At 50.0% G+C, this 22202-nt stretch overlaps 4 protein-coding genes across 4 annotated transcripts; all 4 read right to left on the bottom strand.

Moving 5' to 3' along the window:
* Positions 1-7881: 7881 nt before the first annotated feature.
* On the bottom strand, positions 7882-9125 carry MIND_00091100 (uncharacterized protein; the record flags this gene model as incomplete). The annotated part of the gene is made up of 7 exons (XM_037357865.1): positions 7882-8052; positions 8110-8227; positions 8279-8453; positions 8504-8609; positions 8665-8887; positions 8950-8992; positions 9041-9125. The coding sequence occupies 7 exons, from the start codon at positions 9123-9125 to the stop codon at positions 7882-7884; spliced, it is 921 nt and encodes a 306-aa protein (XP_037225775.1).
* A 1242-nt stretch (positions 9126-10367) lies between these two features.
* On the bottom strand, positions 10368-16722 carry MIND_00091000 (ATP-binding cassette transporter; the record flags this gene model as incomplete). The annotated part of the gene is made up of 36 exons (XM_037357864.1): positions 10368-10478; positions 10523-10546; positions 10597-10709; positions 10757-10771; positions 10822-10866; positions 10912-11248; positions 11300-11322; positions 11377-11570; positions 11621-11691; positions 11740-11814; positions 11863-11882; positions 11929-12051; positions 12099-12124; positions 12173-12230; positions 12277-12393; positions 12441-12541; positions 12597-12723; positions 12770-12786; positions 12834-12869; positions 12916-13362; positions 13412-13542; positions 13593-13715; positions 13762-13791; positions 13837-13916; positions 13965-13995; positions 14045-14281; positions 14329-14446; positions 14729-14839; positions 14892-14916; positions 14964-15020; positions 15066-15432; positions 15481-15595; positions 15641-15789; positions 15837-16019; positions 16073-16336; positions 16381-16722. 36 exons carry the CDS (start codon positions 16720-16722, stop codon positions 10368-10370), a joined length of 4443 nt encoding a protein of 1480 aa, XP_037225774.1.
* A 459-nt stretch (positions 16723-17181) lies between these two features.
* MIND_00090900 (uncharacterized protein) lies at positions 17182-18571 on the bottom strand (the record flags this gene model as incomplete). Its single annotated transcript, XM_037357863.1, has 7 exons — positions 17182-17685; positions 17740-17810; positions 17862-17904; positions 17956-18033; positions 18079-18274; positions 18325-18476; positions 18527-18571. The coding sequence occupies 7 exons, from the start codon at positions 18569-18571 to the stop codon at positions 17182-17184; spliced, it is 1089 nt and encodes a 362-aa protein (XP_037225773.1).
* Positions 18572-19241: 670 nt separating this feature from the next.
* MIND_00090800 (uncharacterized protein) lies at positions 19242-22104 on the bottom strand (the record flags this gene model as incomplete). Its single annotated transcript, XM_037357862.1, has 22 exons — positions 19242-19421; positions 19473-19490; positions 19542-19609; positions 19659-19774; positions 19821-19926; positions 19973-20075; positions 20124-20198; positions 20249-20300; positions 20352-20420; positions 20466-20542; positions 20591-20709; positions 20758-20811; positions 20860-20995; positions 21040-21088; positions 21134-21179; positions 21226-21265; positions 21305-21338; positions 21368-21480; positions 21526-21681; positions 21732-21818; positions 21870-22028; positions 22081-22104. 22 exons carry the CDS (start codon positions 22102-22104, stop codon positions 19242-19244), a joined length of 1881 nt encoding a protein of 626 aa, XP_037225772.1.
* Positions 22105-22202: the final 98 nt, after the last annotated feature.

Here is a 22202-nt window from a genome sequence, read left to right as displayed (position 1 = left end):
GTGTCCCGTGGATCCACAGTTAAAGCATGCTCCTCGTGCGTTGAGCGGAGCAGACCCTGGGCGTAGGGGATATGGTTGGTACTCGTTGGGTCGTCCATTAGGGTGCTTCGTGTGCCATTCACGTACTTGCGCCGTCGTACGCCTGACGACCCACTTCTGTGTCATCATGTTGTTGGAGCATATTCTTCTCCAAGTCTAACATCCGTTCTGTTGCCGGTCGATTAACTCGAGCTTGCTGCATTCTCGAGGGGCCATTTCCGCCCTGTCCCATTGGTTGGTTTGTCGACGGAGCAAACGCATACGGGTAAGGCCCTTGTACTACGCGCTGCAGGGTATTTGGCGGTGGTATCGTGTACGAACGCGTGGTCGGGACCTTTGGGATAGACTGTTGCTGTTTTTGTTTAAGAAATTCAATCTTTGCGATCGAGAGGTTGCCGCATGCTGCTTGGAATGCTTGCCAATCGGCGTATGTCGTTCCTGGCTCTAGTAGTTCTTGCATGACCAATGGCAGTTTTGTGCGCACTTGTTCGATGAGTAGTCCACTCGGGTCGGGTATTCTTTCCGCGATTTCTTTCATCTTCCTGGCCCAGACAATATGACCCCACTGCTCGACACCTCCATCCTGCGTCTTTTTCCCAATATCCTCTTCCTTCAGGTTTGCTGCCTCCCCCATAAGTTCCGCTACAGCCTGTGTTCCCGTCGTTTTTACTGCAACGCGTGGGGGCCATCGATTCTCGAACTCCGTGGTTAGCGTTGCCCATGACAATTGGGTCGGCGGATTGGCTGCTGCTGCTGCTGCCTTCAGTCCATTCAACCACTCCTCTGCTTGACTCGCCGAAGCCACCGATAACTCGAAATGTTCGACCTTCTGTGCGTCCGTGAAGGCTGTCGTGCGCCGGAGAAAGAACCTCTTCATCGCCTTCATGAAGTCCTGCGCGTTCTCTCCTGCGCGTGCATCGCCATAAGAATACGATGTCGTTCTCTGGCATATCGTCGTCGTCGCTCTCTGCGCGTTCTGTGTGTTTATCTGTTGTTGCTGTCGGGTTCGTCTTGTGGGCTGTGATGTAGGCTTCGGGACTTGGATGTGCTGTGTGCTTGTTGCTGTTGGAGATTCGGAATCTGTCGAGGGCGATGGCGGTAGCGGTACAGATTCTGGTGTTCGACTGAATGTAGAAATTGATTCCCAACTTCCCCCTATTCCGGTGTATGCTGTCGGCGATGGTGTTGCGAGGCCCGTGTGTGCTTGCTCTTGGGAGAGAAACCGACCGTCGGGTCCTCTCGGTCGTTGCGTTCGCTGCCGCACCGTGTCTCTTGGCCTCGTGTTCAACGCGTGTTTCGGTGTGTGCCCCAGGCAGGTCGTCAGCGATTTATTTTTTGCGACAGGGATGCAAATGTTCAAGTGCGCGTGGGTTCGAATACACTCTCGTCACCAAGATGGAGACGTGTGAGAGAGCTACCAGGACGTGGAAGTAACTCGAGAAGGGCGTTCTGATTGCCTCGAGGCCTGTCGGTATCTACATAATCTAATCTCTACTTTACTCTCTCTTCAGCCCCACTCCACCGGTTGATCCCGTAGAGAGTTTCTTCTGCTGTAAGGGCAACCCCGGAGGCCTGAGATCAAGGTCCTAGCAGGGGAGGATCCAAAGCGTGAACATTGGTAAGCGAATACAAATGAAGCTGACCTAGCAGGGGAGGATCCAAAGAGAAGAAACTCTAAGGGTCTGCCTGCTAGGTAGCTGACTATATACTGCTTGTCCGTAGCTGCCGCTGTCGGGCACAGAAGGCTTGGGCGGCGTCGCAGGCGAGGTCCCAGGGCGACCGTCGGGAGGACGTTGACGGATCGGTGATTGTGCGGGCGAGATGGAGGGCCGGACCGGAGTCGGAACCGGAGTCGGACCAGAATCGGAGGCGTCTCCGAGGGGCCGAAAGGGAGGTTCCCCTGACATCGGCCCACTACCAGAAAGTAATGGCTTTACAGCTATCCAAGTCTGGGTCGACTTGTTTACCAAACGAATCCATATCGAGCCCGTGAGCATCAAGATCAACAGCGAGGGAATCGCACGCTTGACACGCGATCGGATTGTGCGATATCACGGGGTTCCTCGGAAGATAATCTCAGACCGAGACCCCCGTTATGTATCCGACTTCATGCGTGAGCTTAATCGGCTGCTGGGAACAGAGATGAACCCAAGCACGGCATACCATCCTCAAACCGACGGTCAGACAGAGCGGATGAACAAAGAGATTGAACACTATCTCTGCATCTATGTCAACCACCACCAATCAGACTGGTCGGAATGGTTACCATTGGCCGAGTTCGCCTATAACGACAAAGCTCATGCTTCGACCAAGGTCTCGCCATTCTTCCTAGATCATGGGTACCATCCCTGGAAAGGCGTCGAAGGACCATATGACTCTAAGGTTGAGGCAGCAGAAGAATTCGCGAAAAAGATGCAGCGTGTGCGTGAGGATGCAACAGTGGCAATTAAGAAGGCCCAAGAGCGGATGAAGAAGTACTATGACCAGAAACGTGTACCAGCACCTGAGTTCAAAGTCGGAGACAAGGTGTACGTTGAAGGGTCAAAAGTGCAACAGAACCGACCATCCGAGAAGCTCAATGATCGACGTGTGGGACCATTCAAAGTGGAGGCAAAGGTTGGACCTTCGGCATACGAACTCAAGATGCCAGGTTCCAGTCAGGCTCATCCAGTCTACAATGAGACAGAGCTGACACCCTACCATGAGCCACCACCCCACCGGCAAGAAGAAAGGCCGCCACCGGACATTGTGGATGATCACGAGGAGTGGGAGGTTGAGGAGATTATGAAGAAGCGGAAGCGTGGTCGTTGGTTGGCAGTATCTGGTGAAGTGGAAGGGATACCCGCATAGCGAGGATACATGGGAGACGGCGCAAAGGCTTGAGAACTCTCAAGAATTGTTAGACGAGTTCAACCAGAAGAACCCAGTGGTTAAGACCCGTAGTGTGCCTGTCCTTGCCCAGGGTCATTGGGATTACCTGGTCAAACGCTATAAAGCCGACGCAAAGAGAAGCTCCCATACCCGTCCCGGAAACTGTTTAATTATCAGACTGGCCATTTTGTGGAGGCTGAAGGGGGGGTGGATGATGAACGTGCTTTAATGCCCTCTGTCGACGAGGGACGTCGACCTTGAAGGGGGGTAATGTCAAACCCTGGGTTTAAAAACCCTTTTTCTTCGCCCTTTAAACCTTTTATTTTGGCCCTGGTTGATAAGATAAGACAAGGAGGAGATAAGATGGACGATAAGATGGTGATTGTATCATCAGATGTCGATGCTGATGTTGATTGACAGCATGGAGTTGGACATGAGGCAAACAGCACGTAAAGGCATGGCTAAAGTATGACGTCATTGCCTCTCGTATTAGGCATGGTAAACACATGGTAGTAGTGTATATAAGTAGAGTAGATTTCGTCTTGTACCCCAGTCTTCGAATTCCATCATCTTTACGATATCCTTTCACGGTGCTTCTTGCTTGCCTTCACTGGCCAACTGGCATCCTCTGAATTGGTGTTGTTTGTGACAGGACCTTTCCAAATGTCCCGAGCTCGACACCCCGGCCACCGCTAAGGCCGACATTCCTCCGGCCACTGCTGGGGCCCTCGTTACTGCTCGTATTGTGTCCAGTCGACCGCGAAAGTAGTATGGCGCGCCGCAAATTTAAAGTCCACATCACGCTGATCGTGTAGAGTTTTGGCAGCAGGTCGGTGGAGATGATGGAAAGGAGGGTAGAGACATTCGCCTGGTTGGATTTGTCGGTGGTTTGGGAGGTGACAAGATTGACCATAGCGCAAATAGCTCCGGGCACCGCGCTCTGGATCGTCAGTTTGAGGATCGCATTGAGTATTCCTGCAGTCTGCGGCAAAACTTGTTTGGAGTGTTTCTGTCCAGGTCATGCTCAGTTCAGTATTAGCGATGGCGGAACATGGCACCGCACCAGCAGGAAGTAGGCCGTTGAGCTACAAAGCAAGAGGTCCCCAGCAAAGACAACTCCAAGGTGAATTGAAACTGACGAATTGTTCAGCAAGAACGCAACGAAAAGACAGAATACTTACTCCAGTTTATCCGCTCAGGTTTGTCATTGAACGTGAAGGCAACCTGAGCAACATCAAGTCACAAATAAGAACGCGGACCCATTGCATACCGCGACAAAGGCACCAAAAGAGAAAGTAAAAACAGTCATTAGCATCATGTAGATGTAGATGTTTTTGCCAAGGACCTGCAAACGTTTCGAGTTGGACGGCATAAGAGTCAAATGAGAAAGCTTTACCCAAAGACGTTGGCACAGAAAAACCTGGACGTAAAACGTTATCAAGCCGCTGAATCCTGGGATGCATTAGATAGGGAAAGAGAAAAACACGAGTCGATATGCGCACCCAAGTTGATTTGCTTCAGCCAGTGTCTTGTGAACATGGCAGCCGCTGCGCCAGGGTCCATGAAGTATTGCACATTCTGGACCCACATAACAGCGCTGCATGAACATCAGTCATCTAAACAGAACTCCAGTAACAGGACACGCACATCATTTGCATCGACTTCAGTACCGTGAGGAACAGAAGCCCAAAAACGAACATGCGAAGAGCAGGCACATCGGAGTGATAAAGACTGAAGTAGTGCGCTATCTGCGCTATAACCACGCCCTGCAGCAAAAGTTCACCACAGATACCTGTAAGGGCAACCTCGCGAGGCTCGAAATCAGAGTCCTGAGCAGAGGGGGAATCCTTAGTGAACTACTACAACAGGAAGGGACGCTACAGACTCACCTGAGCAGAGGGGGAATCCTTAGAGAACAAGCCAAGGAGCCCTCTGCCCAGGTGTACTACTATATACTAGTGACCGGAGTAATGATAGAGTGACTGCGTAGCGACGGATGACGGGTTGGAGAAGTCAGGTGTTGCTAATAGACCCTAGGTGAGTGTCGAGTAGCCCTCGAAGCTCCGGAGAGGCAGGTTTGGGACCGTGATGCCAAGGGAGGGGCCCAGGCATCCCTAGAAGGCCCAAGAAGGGCTTCGGGAGGTCCAGGCTGCCTCTGGGCGTCTCCGCTTGTGACCGTGACGTGACAACCGGAATCGGAATCGGAATCGGAATCGACTCCGGGTGTGTGACCGTGACGTGACGGCCGGAAACGGAGAGGGAAGGCGTGGAGCGGAAAGGGAAGGAGTCTGGTCTAGCCCAAGGGCCGGGAGTGTCGAAGAGGACCAATGGGAATGGCGGCCAGCCATGACCACTGGAGGGTAGCGACAGGGGGTCACTCGGAGACGTCCCCGGACGTCTCCAGAGAGGTGGAGGTGTGAGGGCGTGCAGCCTGGGGCGCTGCAGTAGGCACGAGCCTTAACGGCAGTAGGCCTCACCCAGGGGAAGACCCGATGACGGGGGCCGTGGTGGCGGAGTAGAGAGCGGAGCCATGGCAAAGCTCAGTCATCCGAACGTAAGCCCGAATGCTGACATAGGTTGGGGACACCCAAGAGGTCCAGCGGATAGAGATGGTAGGGAGACCTTGATAAGTAACAGCCCGGAGAGGCTAGAAGGCCATAAGCTCAAGGTCTCGGAGGGAAGTGGTGCATCCACATCCGGAGAGGTCTCCGATGGCGTTAGTGATCCATGATGGTGATTCCGGATGGACTTCCGGAGGGGAGTGGCCAGGGAAGTCGAAGACTCGGGATCACTGGATGTGGGATGTGGTGCAGGCAGTGGAGGGAGGGAGAGTGTTAGGGTGCGGAGACACGGAGACACGAGCGGAGACGCGAGCGGAGACGCGGCGCTTGATGGGATCAAGTGACGGCATCAGGGGTTCCCCTGACAATACCCAGGTCCTAGGTGCCGTTCAAGTTCAGTAAAAATCGAGACAGGTTGAGAAGCTCACCCAGCCGGCCAGAACATAGGTGACGACAGGAAGAGGCATTGTGGACAGGAAAGTCTTGCTCTTGGAATTTATTCATCGTTTCTTGATGAGCAAAATAGCAGGAGGGCGTAATAAGAAATGACCAAGATGACGGTTAGGAGCGGAAGGATAGTGAGATCGCGACGATCATTGATTTCCCAACACTCGGGTCGGGCGGTCAATGGCAAGCCGGGTTTAGCCATTTTGAGGCAACGCAAATCTTCAAAGTCAGTACCGAGTTCAGCCTCTTGAAGATTCAGAGATGGGTGTCCAGTTGAGTGCTGTCTTCCATGGGTTCATTGCATAGACTTCTTTCAGTTGACATTATATTCGAAAAGCTACGACTCGAGCCTCAGTGGTTGTGGAATGATGGGGAAGACCTGTCCGGCGCCGTTCAAGAAGCGAGCTTGATTGCGCATGCAGCAATAATAAGCCAATCTGGGAAGAGGAAACGGGTCACCGCTTTGTGCCTTGCTATAATAGAGTTTCTTTGCTTTCTGATATAAGGTTGGAGGGCATCAGGGGAGAGCGGCTCGCTCAATGCCAGTCATCGTTCTCGCTATTTCTTTGTAAGCCTGCAGTGAAAATCCTTCTCCTGATGATTCAGATGGATTGGCTTGTTGCCGAGGCTTCTCATTGCTTGCAGAAGATAGCCTTGTTCTATTGACACATTGTAGGTGACCTGCCATGGCCCAAGGTTGAACTGAACGTTCGAAGCAGACTTCGGCTATCGTTATCGCCTCTGAAGTGCGAGAATCTCTATATCCTGGGATGTCAGCACTAGTGGTCAATCTCGGTTTTACACTGGCAGACTCACATTCCAGATGGGACCATATGAGCTTGTTGACTGTTAAATGTTAACGTAGAGAAGGCAATGGATCGATGGTAAGGCTTCCGCAAAAACCGGACAATCTTTGCTGACGGCATTGGAGATGTTCCATCTACACAACGACACTGAGGCTCCCGCGATGGACCTGACCACAGGATTGTCGCCATCCAATTATTCTTTGCCTCTTCTTGTGGCTGGCTACTCGACCCAGGCAGCGTTCAGGACTGTCAAGAACAGTGTTCAACAACCGAACCAGCCTGCGATGTGGAACTTACACAATTCGTTGGCTGACGAACAACACTCTGAGTAAACAAGTCAACTTCCACCAGGAGAGGCATTTATTTGTTGGTACTATGGTAGAAGGACAGCGGTGACAGGACCGCATTGCAGCGTTGGTCCCAACGGAAGAAACGGTAAAAGATGTGCTGGACGTTGATAATCTTCGGCGGGAATTGTGTTGGAACCGATATATCATCGTGAAAGCCGAACAGCCTGGAGGAACAGTCCCCCCCTCGTAAGCCAAGAGACTGCTTGCGCCATAGCTCCGTCGACGTGATTGAGGCGAGGGCAAGACAATTCGTCCAAAATCTTGTAGCTGGGTTGCAAAACAAACTGTCGTCGGCTTTCTAGCAAGAGCACTGCGGCCAGGTGCACATTGCCAGGCCTGCAGTTGCCATACAGACTATTCCTGGACGAAAGCCGCCTAGGTTGAAGCTTGAGTTTAGCTTGGCTTCCACATGCACTGTTCAACGCTCAACGGCCGCATATGGTGACAGCTCAAACTTCAGGTTGAGACGGAGTATGCGCAGGGTGTGAGTAGAGATGATGGTAAGATCTGTCTGCTCTTTCACAAAGAGCAAGGCAATCTGAACACTGCAGTCGGCTGAGTTTCGGAGAGTGAGCAAAGATAGGCAAAGATGTCACTTTGTGACCAGCAACCGACAAACAATGTCGAACATAATTTACTGTTATTGACATCAATTTGGAACTATATGCTGGCCTAATCTGGCATGGGGACTCGGAGTCTTGCCTATGGCCAGCGCTCTATCTGACCCGCCAGCTCGACATGTTCTTCCTTGATCACGCGAATCCGCGATACTGAATCACAGCAAATAAAAAACGCCTCCGAATGGGCCTAAGTGGGCAAGACAAGCGTAAACTCTGTCTTGTCGAGTGACATTTCTTCCTTGATCAGGAGGAAAACGATTAACGGATATGCGCCAGAGATGTGGACTGTCACAGGCGTGTAGATGTCACCGAGCGTGCCGTGCGGAAGGCGGATGAAGCAAAAAACGGCGAGGACGAGCTGTGAAGGAGTTGTCAGTTGAGCAGAGAGAGAGATAATTTTATGGGTAGCACTTGCCCCGGATATGCAGTAGAGCAGCCCGGATTCAACGAGCAGGCGCAGAATACGCTCGCCTCTCGTAAGCCGCGTGTGTTTGGCGGTAATAAATGCAGCGCTGATCGTTTGGCGGTGCTGGCTGTTCCTTTGTCATTATATACCCTTGTTTGTGGGAAAGATAAATGCTTACATAGCAACAATTCCGACGACGAATGTGGCAGAGATGTTGGAGAGCAAGGACAGTCCTATGCTCAGCAATTGAAGAACGTTGATCCCACGGTCGATGAAAGTATCCTTAGGGACTGGCACCAAAGGATATTGAACAAACGCGATGGCTCTGAAGACGATAGTACTGATGACGCTGACTGGGAAGCTTGTTAGGAAATTCGACTATGAGAGGATGGAACGATTTCACCTGAAGCTAGGAAGACCAGTGTTACGGGAATCGCAATCCACCTTCGGTGTTGGACAGGGGTGATAATCCACGATCGCCAGATAACAACAGCATCGCTGAACACGTACTATTCGAAGAAAGTGAATCAACAGTCAGTCAGAGAAGATAGCTTTGATACGCACGTTGACAAGAACGACGGCATTGAAGAGGGGAGACCACTTTGTGATGTTATCGTGGAATGAGCCTCGTAGCCCAATGCTTTTATTCAAAGCAACATCAAGGAATATGTTCATCCGGTCGGCAACATTGACAACAGTGTAGGCAAAGTACGCCGTAGAGAGGAGGTACATGAACAGACTGCCAGCCAAAAGAGTACGGTTGAGCCTCGTCTTGATGCCGCGTTTGCTATTTTGCGTGTTCAGCACAGTGACCTATGGTGAAAAGCAGCAGCTAAAGCAGCAACTCACATAAACATCCTGCTTGAGAGGAATATCAGGACGGTATAGCCTCCTGCTTCTCTGAGATCTTTCCTAGAGCAGTGTAGATGTGAAGACATACCGAAGGCAGCAGTTTGCCCAACGAGTTCAAACACATTATACTGAACAGTCGTCCACTGCAAAGAGATGTAGTCGGGGGAGTTCATGGTCAGCGCAGCGGGTGGGGGGCAGACGCATCCCGAGTAAGGCTATAAGGAAGTCATGAGCCGCCGACACTGCCCATGACGGCGTGCCGTTGCACAGACTCTATAGAGGTTCGAGCTCAACAGTCCAACAACTTGACAACGAGATGGGCATATTGATGCGATCAGGAGCTTCGATCACAAGCTTGTCTTGAACGACCACCCCCAGCTGCAATAGTCGAAATATACACTAATAGTGTCAATGCCCTACATCCAATCCGAGAAAGACAAAACCCAGCTATTCGCTTATCCGCTCCAACTCTGGTCGTCGCGCTAGCCCCAACCCGCCTTCACCAAAACCATCCTCTGACCTCCGAATAGTATGCGCGGCACTCAACTGCGAATACGCACTACGAGAAGAGGCAGCAGACTGTGTTCTGCTTAAGGAAGCAACACTCTCCGAAGCGATTGTCGACGAGGATATGGACATAGGGCCAGGCCGCGTATTCTGGGCCCATTCGATTATTCTCGCGACTCTGGGTGGCAGCGCGGGCTGTAACGGAATGGATTTCTCTGAGAGAAAGGTGAGCGAAGCATTCATCTACAACCCAAACCCAATTCCGACCTGGGAATTGCAGCAGTCCTTCATCTTCCGGTTCCCAACTTCGGTCACCCATCACCCGTCTCCGAACTGCTCGCCGACGCCGTCTCCGCAGCAAGTAATACACCAACACCAATACCGACCCCGCAAATAAGCCTGCGGCAAGACTCAGCCCAGCGATTGCTTCAGACGACAGTCCGTTGTTGGCGCCACCACTAGCGTTAGACTCGTTACTCGAGCTTGGAGACGGCACCGTTACTGTCGCGACCACTGATTATGTCCTTGAGTTGGCAAGCTTGATTCATTCAGAATTTACCCTCAGTTACAACCGCGGTCGATCCAACTTTCGATATATGGGATCAGGGCCACAATGGAAGGGCAGACGAGGGAACGAACATGTGGTGGTGGTTCCAATTCCACTTGAGGTGAGTGCAGAAGTCGATGGCAGCGGTAGCGACATGAGGAGCAATGGAGAAAGATAGGAAGGAGACGACGACTAGCCTCATGTCTATAAGTATCCAATGAATGAATCTGACGGTCTCCAAAAGCCGTGGCGCGAAACTTGGTCTCCGCAGCAGCAGCTACATACTACCGCACCGTTACGGAGATACCATAAGTCCAGGGAGTGAACAGGGTATATATCACGTTTAGCTCGTCTTACTCTTCTATTTCTTTGCCATGTCGTACAAAGCGTCTCGATCCCCAGACTCGTCGACGAGAGCCTTGAGTAGCCCACCCTCCTTCTCCAATAAGACTCTTGGGCTGTCGAACTCGGCCTTGACAACTGTTGAGTGAAGCAAATGAACGGGAGAAGACGTACAATTTGACCAGCATCAAGTACCATCTGAAGCAATGCTTAGTAGTTAACCGGGCAAGTAGTGAAGAGCTACACACAATTTTGTCTGCATCCATAATTGTTTGTAATCGGTGCGCAACAGTTAACAGTGTCGTGTCTGGAGGAAGTTCTGTCCGCAGCGACGTCTGAATGACAGCGTCCGTTTTGTAGTCTTATGAGGTCATCAGCATCTGCTACGTTGCCCCAGATTAGACTCACCGATTGCAGAGGTCGCTGAAAGTAGCGAGAATCAGCAACATTCCCTGAAAGATATTTTCACGCACCTTCATCCAGGATGAGCAGTTTGCTTCCGCGAACGATTGCCCGTGCTGAACTCATCAATGAAAATTAAGGCCAAAGGGGAAAACACTCACCCAAAGCGATGATTTGCCTCTGACCGACCGATAGGTTTGCACCTCCAGCAGCGATTTCCGTATCCAAAGTCAACCGTCCTTCGTTATCCGCTTCCATTTCAGCTTGCAGTGATGCCAATCCAGCGGCCCGGAGCGCCGAGTTCAACGTCGCGTCGTCAAATTGGTTGAAGATGTCCAAGTTCGAGCGTAAAGACCCGACTAGCAGTTCTGGCACTTGAGGGATGATGGTAATTGCCGAGCGAAGAGCATCCAAGTTGAGCTTGGAGGTGGGGATTCCGTCGTATATTACGTTTCCTTCGGTGAGAATGCAGCGGAGGAGAGCGAGCGTGAGGGAACTCTGGTCATATTGATCAGGCCAAGGGGAATGAGTCCTAACAAAGATACGGACCTTGCCAGAGCCGGTGCGACCAACTTGAGCAGCATATCTGAGTAACTTATGTACACCTTCGGACTATCTTCACTCACCGACTCCAACTCTTTCTCCCGACTTGATCTCGAACGATAGACTATGTAAAACTTCCTCGCCATCGGGCGAATACTTGGCTTTCAGATTTTCGACAGTCAAATTCCCGCTTGCTGGCCAGTAAGCCGGGGGTACACCGGAAGCTGTCGGCCTAGGCTCCTGCTCGATATTCAGGTATTGTTGAATTCGCTCCACACTTCGACGCAAAGTTAACCGTTGAAACCGTGTACCATTTAACAGACGAACCTGTTGCCTTGGACCTCAAACATGTTGAGCAAACGGACGAGGTACAAAATCAACTCCGCAAAACCAAGGGCCTAGAATTGGGTAAGAAAACAAAAATATCATGTTTTGACGGGTCTTACCATGTTCAAGCTGAAACCAACGTTGAATGCCCGCTCATGGGTGAGATATACGACATAGTAGGCAAGTGATGACGCCTATACTTTTGCATAAGCAGGTTGTCCGAATAGCGGTCACAGACATACGAAAAGCCCACCAAGCACATCTATACCGCCGTGAGTATAGCTCCCTTAGGAATAAATATGGCTTACCGATTCGCACCGTTACCCATCGATTCAAGTTCATGAAGGTCCGTGTCGCCCGAGTAAGCCGATCGATGCGTTCTTGAGAGATGCCAATTAGAGCATCCTGAGCGCCATATGCGCGGACGGACACTCAGAATAGTGTAAGCACATATGACATATCAGTGGTAAGCGCATACCAAGGCCAGACATGGTCGCACCAAAGCTAGATATGATCAGATCCCACGTGATGATGATAAGATAGATAACCCACTGAGCGAGGACAGGGGCTCGAGCGTTGCTTTGCTCACGCTTGACAGAGAGCTGCGAAGCTGAGCTTGGATTAGTGATGTGCTGGTGTTGTACTTGTTCACTGACCCATGTATATTCTTCCAGTTACCATGCCGATAACGCCAACCAATAAGCCACCAATGAAGAAAACGGGTGCGAAGAAAACAACAGCCGCAAATTTGGTGAGCATTGCGACGGAAATGGCTGAACGGATGAGTGCGTTGTAAGATTGGAAAGATAACTGCACATACTCAAGACAGCCCGAAGTGCTTCGGCTAAGAAGTTGTCCACAGCTCCAATATCAACGGTACACCGAGCGATGATGCGGGACACTGGCGTTGTGTCAAGCCATCTGGGACAATAATTTGAGCTTCGGTCAAGCACTGTCGACGGACAAATTAGCTGACCGTAGAGTTGTTCCAAGAATCGAGTCTATAAGTTGTTTGTGGAGGCTTCTTGAGGCACGGAAGGAGCCAAGGACATAGAAGACGTAGGTGATCGCGAAGAGAATAAAGCTGACGGCCAAGATGATGCCTAGATTGAAGTGAGTTCTGAACCATTTCAAGGGCGCCATCCACACCGAAGCCACCCAGGTACCTAGTCCAGTCAGTGAAACAAGGTGGGCACGGGATCACAGCACGTACTTGAACACCGGCACGACGACGCCTTCACCATACTGGCTATCGCAGTTTTGAGCCAATGATGGGTAAGAACCTAATAACTAACCTTGCCCAGAATCCTAAATACCACGTTTGGAGCGTTACGCCGACTTCGCCAGCAATTATCAAGACCGCCAATACGGACCAGAAGAAGAACTGGTGCGAGCCTGACATCCCGCGAAGGTACAGCGAGAGTGCAGACCAGCTAACATGGCCAATCGCAAGTTCTTCAGCGACAATCAATTTCCCCTTGTCTTTCTTCGCCAAGTCCTCCGTTGCGACGACTTGAGAGTCGATCTCCTTATCAGCGGCGGCGAGCTGCTCTTCTTCTTCGCGGACTTCCTTGGCTAACGCTTCGTCATTCGCCAGGGCATCGGAGACAGAGCCTCGACTAAGAATACGGCCATCGAGACCGAGAGAGACCACAAAGCCGGCAATCGGGCTTGTGAGGGCAACATTGTGGGTCACCAGGATAACGGTTCTGCCTTGAATCAGGTCGCCCTTCAGGCATTTTCTGAATATCAAGCGTTAGGTCAATCCAGAACATTCAAAACAACACTCACGACACTATATATTTCGCAGTATGAACATCGAGTGCCGCGAGAATGTCGTCTAATAAGATGATCGCAGAGTCCGAGTAAATGGCACGAGCGAGAGTGACGCGGGCCTTTTGGCCGCCGCTCAATGTCAGACCCTACATCGAATGAACCTTCAGCTACCGCGACCACTACTTAGTCAACTCACCTTCTCACCCACTTCAGTCTCATCCCCGGCCTGCCAGAGTTCGAGATCTCGCTCGAGACAGCACTGATTTAGCACTTTCTTGTAACGAGCCTCGTTATAAGGGGCATTGAATAAGATATTGTTCTGTTTTCTGGATAAGGAATTTGGTGGGAGATAAACTGATAAATACCTTGATGGTATCATTGATAACCCAGCTTTCCTGGTCACGGTCAGCAATGAGAATCCCAACGGACGATGAACAAACTTGAGAAGCATATGAAACACCTTTGCCTCGAGGGAGATTGTGCCATGAGGTCAGAGATGAGTGGACTAAATGCATCTCGCCTGGGAGAAGTATTAGCTAAGATGTAAGACCGAGAGCAAATTACACACCGAGTAGAGCCATCAACAACGAAGTTTTGCCCTGGGATTGAATGTCAACGGTGAATAAACAAGACGTCCAACGGGTGTACCGATCCAGTAGGTCCAATGATCAGATTGACCACTCCTGGTTTGAATAATAATTCTCCCTCGATCTTCAATAAAAATCGACGGCTTGAGGGAGTCACTGTTCCATCGACCTCGGCCTCATCCGCAGACCAGGAAAATGTAGCGTCTCTGAATCCGATACTGTTCGAAGCTGGGACACCTGCGGTGATTCGTCGGTCTTCGTCCAGAGTTGACTTGCCAAGGGAATCGAGAAGTTCGGTCTTACAAATCATTCAGGCATTGATTCTAACAGGGATAGGGGAAATACTTTGTGTAAAAAGTCATTGAGACGATCCAGAGAGACTTTTGCGTTCACAGCGACCGAAAGGGTGTAGAAGGAGAAGAACAGTTGATTCCGAAGGAGGTCGAAGACAGCCATGGATGAGCTAAAATGATTTGAGTGACAATGGATATGTTTGGAATCAAGACGAACAAGACGATTGCCGCACTCAGATCTTGTTTAGCGATAACAGTCTGTCAGAATTCAGCGAATGAGTCCCGGGGTTGGATTAAAGCCTCAACGCTGAACAAAAGAGGCAAATTGAGCAAAGTCATCCCCCCAATAGAATATCAACGTACTAGGTTGCGTAGGTTGTGATCATGGTTAGAATCGGGATGATAGTGCTTCAACAATTCGGTCGACGTCATCAGAATAGACCTGGACTTACTTGGCTAGATTACTGAAAAGATCAAGCATCCTGCGCTTCCACAGTTGTTTGAGTTCGTCTTCGCGCTTCTCCTCGATTCTCCCTTCCATCTGCTTCTCCCACCCGAACATTCTAATATGCTTGAGTTAAAAGTTGTCGGCCATTGAAGACCATGATCACGTACTTCACCATGCGAAGGACATTTAGAACTAGATATGTCAGCTCGAAGAACCAACTGAAAAGAATTAGAGCGTACTCTCTGTGACAGTTTGTACACGGGCATCCTTCTTTTCGAGTGTCGCCTTTTGAGCAGCTGGCCTTTGCTTAATGACGGGTCTTGAAGGGATGAACAACTCACTTTGCTCCAACTTGGTGATGTATCCTGGCACGGGGAGCAATGCCACCATGACTGCCATGCCGACAAATGCACTCCATCCCAGCACCTGGTAGAGGAAGAAGACGGAGCCAATGATTTGGATCGGCACCAAAACCACCAGAAACATCACATTCCGTCCCTCGTTGATCATTTGGAGGTCGCTGGATACGAGATTGGTCAGCTTTCCGAGTAGACTGCTGTCTTGGTCTGTCTTTTTCGATGGCTTTTTGTCGCTATCGCTGGCGGAGTCTTTATTCTTGTCGTTAACGTCTGCTTTGACGCGAATACGCAGAGCGTGTTCAAAAACAAGTTGCGTGATAATGGATGTCGATTGGTTGGCGACATGAGTCTATGAAGGACAAATCAATTTGCAAGAAAAAAAATTAAAATAACATACCGATTCGAAGATGAACCATTGGAATGCAAGTGAGTTAATGACAGGGCCGAGAAGAAGCAAAAGGATCCAGAACCCAGGCTTCATGAGAAACCCTTCTGAAGAGCCTTCCAAGTAGCTAGAAAATATTGGCCCTCGCCGCCCAGCTTGTCGGGAAACCTACTTGAGTAGTCTGTTCATCGCGATTGGCGAAATGAACCCAGCGAACCCATGAATGAGAAGAGCAACAGCCATCAACACAAAAGACCCAGAGAAGGTCAACAGAATCTGCCAGAAGATATGTCCTCTCTTGTTGGTAAAAACATCCATATACTGCATTCACATTAGTAATAGAAACTTGTCAAGGACCGGACCCATACAGGGAAAGCGTGCTTTTTGAGGTTTTTTGCATGGTCGTAGTCGGCCAGCGGGGGGAGTTGGTCATAGCTGAGGTGCGGCACACGATAACCAAGAAAGATGATGGGGTCGAGGAATGAGTATACCGCGATAGACAGTATGGACGCGGTCTGCTCTGGAGTGACTTGCGATGGCGGGAATGGGTTCTAGATGAGCCGAGGTTAGGATGATAGTACTTTTTGCACGATTGCTAAGGCACCTTTGGATCGACAGGAATGTACTCTCGAGGTACTGTAATCGGAATTACAACCGCCACAACAAATAGCAAGGTGAGCTTGATCCAGAGAAGTAAGCCTTCGGCGGCATCAAGGGGTTGCAGCTTCAACGTCAACAGTGGGTATATGTCCCGATAAAAGAAGACGCAAAAGGTCGGGAATAAGACCAAGTTGAGATGCTTGACGGCCAGACGACTCGATTCCGGAGACGTCACAAGCGTGAGGATGGTCATAATCGACGCGTAAAACTGCAGTTGCATTAGTTGAGAAGAGAAACGAATGAGGGCCGCACAAAGGTCCAGGTCATCACCCAGTGTGCTCCGCTGACCGCCATGCCCGCGAAAGCGCCTCCACTTTTGTTCCCCTCCTGCTCTGAATCCAACGCAAGCGAAAATATCGAGAGACATAACAAGACGAGAGTTGTAACGAGACGTGCTGCATTGAAGCCGAATATCGTCATGCCGCCATGTTGCTGGACATGTTCGGAAAGGGATTTAGCTGTGGATTGGCGGTTATCGTCGTCTTCCACCGGACCCTTCCAGTGTTTCGCTCGGAGCCAGAGAGAATGGACAACAAACGCGCCAATGGATGTCGCAGTGGCATAAAACGGTATCCACAATGAGTCGGACGACATACTAAACACTGTTAGCACTAGGCACAAGCTCCAGTCAAGAGTAAGTTGACCTCGTCGGCAGTTGTCAAGCAGCAAAAAAGCAGCTCGCATTTCAAGCCTTTTTCCACACACTTCGGGGCCGCATCATAGAGAGCTGTTGAGCAACTGTTGAGTCAATTGTATCTGGACTATCAAAAGATCACCGTTCACTTTTTTCACGTTGACCTTTTCACGTTCAAGTTCTTGCTGATGACTCATCAAGAGATAAGTGGCTACCAAAGTTCAGCCCGTTCAGTCTTACGCATTTCCAATGGGTCTGAACATAGATATGTCGAGGACATACAGCTCGGCTCTGAGAAGAGCGGAAAGGTGTTTTGAATCACAGCAGCGATAGCTGTCGCCTAACATATTGTCCCACACGCCAAAGTCCACGGTGGATACAAGTACAACTCGAAAACTTCTTCAAAGCGCATCGCTAAATCAATGCAATCCTTTCTTCGTCGACCCACTCTCTGCATCGAGACTCAACTCTTCCATTTCCTTCGGCTTCAGGTCATTGCCATGCGCAAACACCACAACATCGTCGTCGTCCGTATGATGCAGAGTTTGCACCTGGGTGCGAACTTGGATGCGCTGCACCTTTCCGAACGTTCCAAGCTCAACACCACTAGGGGCCCCGGTTCTCCTCCTGTCACTCTGTCCTTCGATACTGCTCGTATTGTGGCCCGCTGAGCCCGCAAGTTGAATTGCACGCCGCGAATTCAGAGTCCACATCGCGCTGATAGCATAGAGCTTAGGCAGTAGATCGGTTGAAATGATGGAAAGCATGGTTGACACGTTGAATGGATTCAATTTGTCTCCCGTCTGGGAGGTGATGAGGTTGACCATAGCACAAAGAGCACCAGGCACAGCGCTCTGCACCGTGAGTTTGAGGATCGCATTGAGCATTCCCGCAGTTTGCGGCAAAACTTGTTTTGAGTGTTTCTGTCCAGAAATTGAAACGCGAGTTATTCAAGCTAGACTTCACTACATACGTACCAGGAGAAAATAAGCCGTCGAGCCACAAAGTAAAAGGTCTCCACCAAAAACAACCCCAAGATGAACCGAAACTATGAACCATTGGGTCAACGAGAGCAAGGGCGGAAGGAGAAAGGGCTCACTCCATGTGCCTCTGACAGGCTTGTCGTTGAACGTGAAACCAACCTGAGAAAAGGTTGAAGCAATCCTAGCAGACGAGAAGAATAATAGGCATACCGCTACAAATGCTGCCACCAACGAGAAGGTGAATACAGCCATCAAGATAGTGACGATGTAGATGTTTTTGCTGAGAGCCTTTGAAAAAATTAGAGAGCATCAGGGCAATGGATAAAGCCCTACCCAAAGACGCTGACACAGGAACACTTGCACGCAGAATGTGATGAAACCACCGAATCCTAGGACAGTTGAATAATGGTCGATCAAAAGAAAGACAGACATGCCCAAGTTGATTTGCTCGAGCCAGTTGCTCGTGAACATTGTCGCCGCTGCCCGGATGTTGGTAAAGTAGATCACATTCTGAGTCCACAGAATAGCGCTACATTTGGATGTCAGTTGCGGTATAACATAAACCTGTGAAATGCTTACATCATTTGCATTGACTTGAGGGTTGTGAGGAACAAAAGACCGAAAACGAACATCCGGAGGGCGGGCCCATCGGAGCGATAAAGAGAGAAGTAGTGGGATATTTGGGCAAAGATAACGCCTTGCAGCAGGAGATCACCACAGACACCCAAGTCCTAAGCCCGCGAATGTTAGCTTAAGCGATGGCACGCTAATTGGACAATACCCAACCGCCCAGAATATAAGTAACGACAGGTAGTGGCTGGGACATCGTTGGGTGGGGGAAGGGAATGAGTCTCTCCCTTGCATTTATATGCCTTGGCTCGAGTGCTTTATAGTCTTGCCATATACGGAGTCGCCATGACAGGAACGGGGGTTTAATAGGAGGACGAAGGATACCTCGGAACTGGAATTGTTGGAACAAGCAGCCAATGCTTTCTGAGAGTCGACGTTGAATTTAAGTGCGATGCAGTTGCTACTTGGTTTAACAACTCACTCGAGTTCTTTGAGGCTTAGCTGGATTTATGCTGACGAAGGATGGTCAAGCACAAAGAGAATCTTCCCTTATGCAGGTCACAAGTCAATGCGTTGACTGAGGAGCTTGAACCTTCGAGCAATGAATGACCAAGGCATCTAGGAGCCCAAGGAGGTTTGCGTTTGCACAATAAACGAGGGGTAGGTTTGGCGATTTTTAAATGGGTCGCTGTCAACCTGCATTGCGTCACAATCATCGCAGGGGGTCATGGACTTGGAGTATTTGGTCGCAATAAGGATTGGACCGAAAGAAAAAGACCAGTCACGTGTGCTAGGAAGTGTTCGAGTTCAAGTTGCTCAGCGACAAGTTCAGAAGCACATATATAGAGTACAACACTGGTATTCTCCTGAGACACGATACCACCTTGCTACAACAACAGAAAAATAAAAAATTAGACCAGCCTTGATTATGCGACTATCCGCGACACAACTCCCAGTCCTTTCGTCCTCCCCTCGCGGAAAAGAAGTTTCTGGCCCTCTTTGATATACTCAGGATGCGAGATGAACTCGAAGGTGACCTTGGCACGGTCTCCTGTCCGAAGATGTTCTGCATCCATGTCGATGATGCGAACCGTCTGCCGTACTGCCTGTTGACAAAGTGAGAATCATCATCAGGAAAATACAACAAATGAGGCTACCCCGCAGTGCAGCATTGCCTGCGAAAGACAGTCAATGTCGGAAACAACAAGTCTCGTGGAGCGACTGACCTGATAGTTCTTCTGTAGTGTCGTATTATGGTACAGGATCAAAACTTGGCCTTCGAACTGGCGCACCGCTGAGAAAACATATCAGTTCACCGCCATTTTAATGCTGGCTAAAAATACCTTTGGGCTGCGTCTCTTTGTGCACTATCACCATGCCTTTGCGAATGGCGGCTTTTCGCACGCGTTTGAGGGCCAACGAGACACACTGACCAGCCTCTGCTCTAGTGATATCCGCCCTGGCAAGATAAAACGACAAGTCCAAAAAGAATGGTAGATACAAACCGTTTGCGCTGCATGCTCCGCACAACGGTCGGCTGGAAGTTCCCGTTGGAGTCAGGCCCAAACAGAATTGCATCACCGGTCTTGACCACTCCAGAGTTGACGATGCCTAGAGAGTTGGCGATGAATAAGGGACACTTGAGAGAATGATTTACATGCCATTAACAACAGATCCTGAAAATCGTTAGAGATGGAATCAGGGTCACCAATGGGTGGCTTACCGACATAGGGAACAGACCAGACCTCAGTTACACAGTACTATGGAATAATGAGACTTAGATGTGTCCGTTCCACATGCAAACTAACCTCTAATGGCTGATCAATGGGAAACTTCTCAGGATCTGTCTCGCTCGAAGGTAGCAGATTCAGGAAGGTTCGAACCTGAATGCTCAGTAAGAAATAGAACAAGGAGATCGAGGGAAGCAGCTAACAAAATCGAGCCCTTGTCCAGTAACATTCGAGATCAAAAAGATGGGACATAATCTATAGACGAGTGATCAGTGGGTTTCGCGAAGTAGAAAAAAATTCGATTACCTGTCTTTTCCAAATGCCATCGAAATCTCTACTGCGGTTTCCATCGACTTGACAAATACTGGTGTTTTGCTGAGGACTATTGAGCGCTGCAAGATGTGGCTCAACGGGACATACCGGCAACCAGGGCTCTTGAGAATCTTGGTAACTTGCTTGATAGTCTCCTCTAATACGTTGGGAGGAGTCATATCGATCTACCGCTGGGTTCAGAGTAATTCGCTGGAGTGAAAAACAGATGCTACCTTGGTGATACAGACGACGATAGGTACACCCAGAGCAAGCGCGATGGCTAAATGCTCTTTCGACATTCCAATGAGCCCCGCATTCCCCCCCACAATGAGAATCACACAGCTAGGTGCGCCTGGAGACAGTCAACGAAAGGGAGACCTCCGCTTTCGGAGGTATCTACCTGATGTAAGACCGTACAGGGTTGTTTTCAGGTATCGCTCGTGGCCAGCCAGGTCTGATCTGGTTTGAGAATTAACGTCGATTTTAACAAAAGAGTAATCACCGCTAAATGAGACGATCTTGGCTGCTTGTATAGAGATTTCCTCCCAGCCTAGCTTCTCTCGGCGAATCACATCCACATCCTGCGAATGCGCGGTTGTGGGGAGAATAGGATTGCCATCTGGCCCAAATCCTAGTATCTGGACAAGGTTAAGCGGGATTGCCAAAGTCGAAAGTTACCCACCTCCATTCCGATGGACGAAGTTCGCCCAGTCTCAATCTCGTGTTTATGCCTAAGGTTGACATGAGCGACACTCGAATGACTGAAAGCGTCATACCGAAAGAGTCCAACGCGGGCCCGTCCCCTGCCATCATCGAGTCCGCCTACGCACAAATCAGGGACGAAGTAAGGGGAGTCCGCAAAGATGACCTCGTGTAAGAACGCCTAGGAAGCTGGATTTTCCTGAAACCTATCAGCTGCGATCTAAATCCGAGCGGACAGTCCATACCAGCGTCAACATTACCCACACAGCAACATCGAACCTACAGGAAGTTAACCACCACCACAAAACATGATGGTATGGGGATTTGCCTCTGGTGTTTGCGAGACGCTCAAAGGCGGTAAACGTAATAGTAACGATGCGCGGTGTCGCTTTCCAGAATGATTGCTAAACAGCACCGAGGTCTAAGGCAGATGAGGTGGCATTATTTGTGAAGAAGGTAAACACACCTTCCCCCCTACCTCCTCGACAACAGTGGTGATTTTCTCTGTAATCGTTTTTACCTCAGCCTCCGTGCGGGCGACCCCTGTCCATCCAGTATCGTCGTCAGAAAGCTCCTCGGTGAATAGTTTCGCCTGAGGCGGGCGTAAACCTATCCTGAATACCTGTTTGGCACATAAGCTGTGTACGTGTGGCAAGAAAAGAGTGAACACACATATTCGCCAAAGTTCTGAGTAATGAGTGAGGCAACGAGGTCGCGAGCGCGGTCATGGTCTGATGGAGCCGGCGATAGAAGTGCTTGCTGCGCCAGGTTAGATATGATAAGTGCCTTATAAATCAGTGGAATACCAACAAGAAACGTTTCCTCGATCTCGAGGGTGTCATTTGAGTCGCCTATAGAGCTGAACTCGTCTTTGGCTTTGCCCTTCTCAACTGACGCCTTGTGGCTCTGGTTCTCCTTGTCACCGAGTGCTGCGGCTGTTCGTTGTTTCGCAATCTCGTCCATTTCGTGCTGTGAACAGGATAGAAGTTAGGACTCTCCCAGCGTCGCGGGCGAATTCTACCTGAAATGTTTGGAGGGCGGACATGGTTTATGTGTCTGCTAAATAGCGGACGATTGAGTCACACGGCGTAATGCATTCAAAACTTCTGATCAACTAACTTTCTAACCTCAACTACCACAACC

This window comes from Mycena indigotica (genome assembly GCF_014461135.1).
Source record: "Mycena indigotica strain 171206Taipei chromosome Unknown Mind.scaff0001, whole genome shotgun sequence".
NCBI lineage: Eukaryota > Fungi > Basidiomycota > Agaricomycetes > Agaricales > Mycenaceae > Mycena > Mycena indigotica.
Note: the sequence above shows the minus strand (reverse complement) of the source record. Positions and strands in the feature narration are given on the sequence as shown.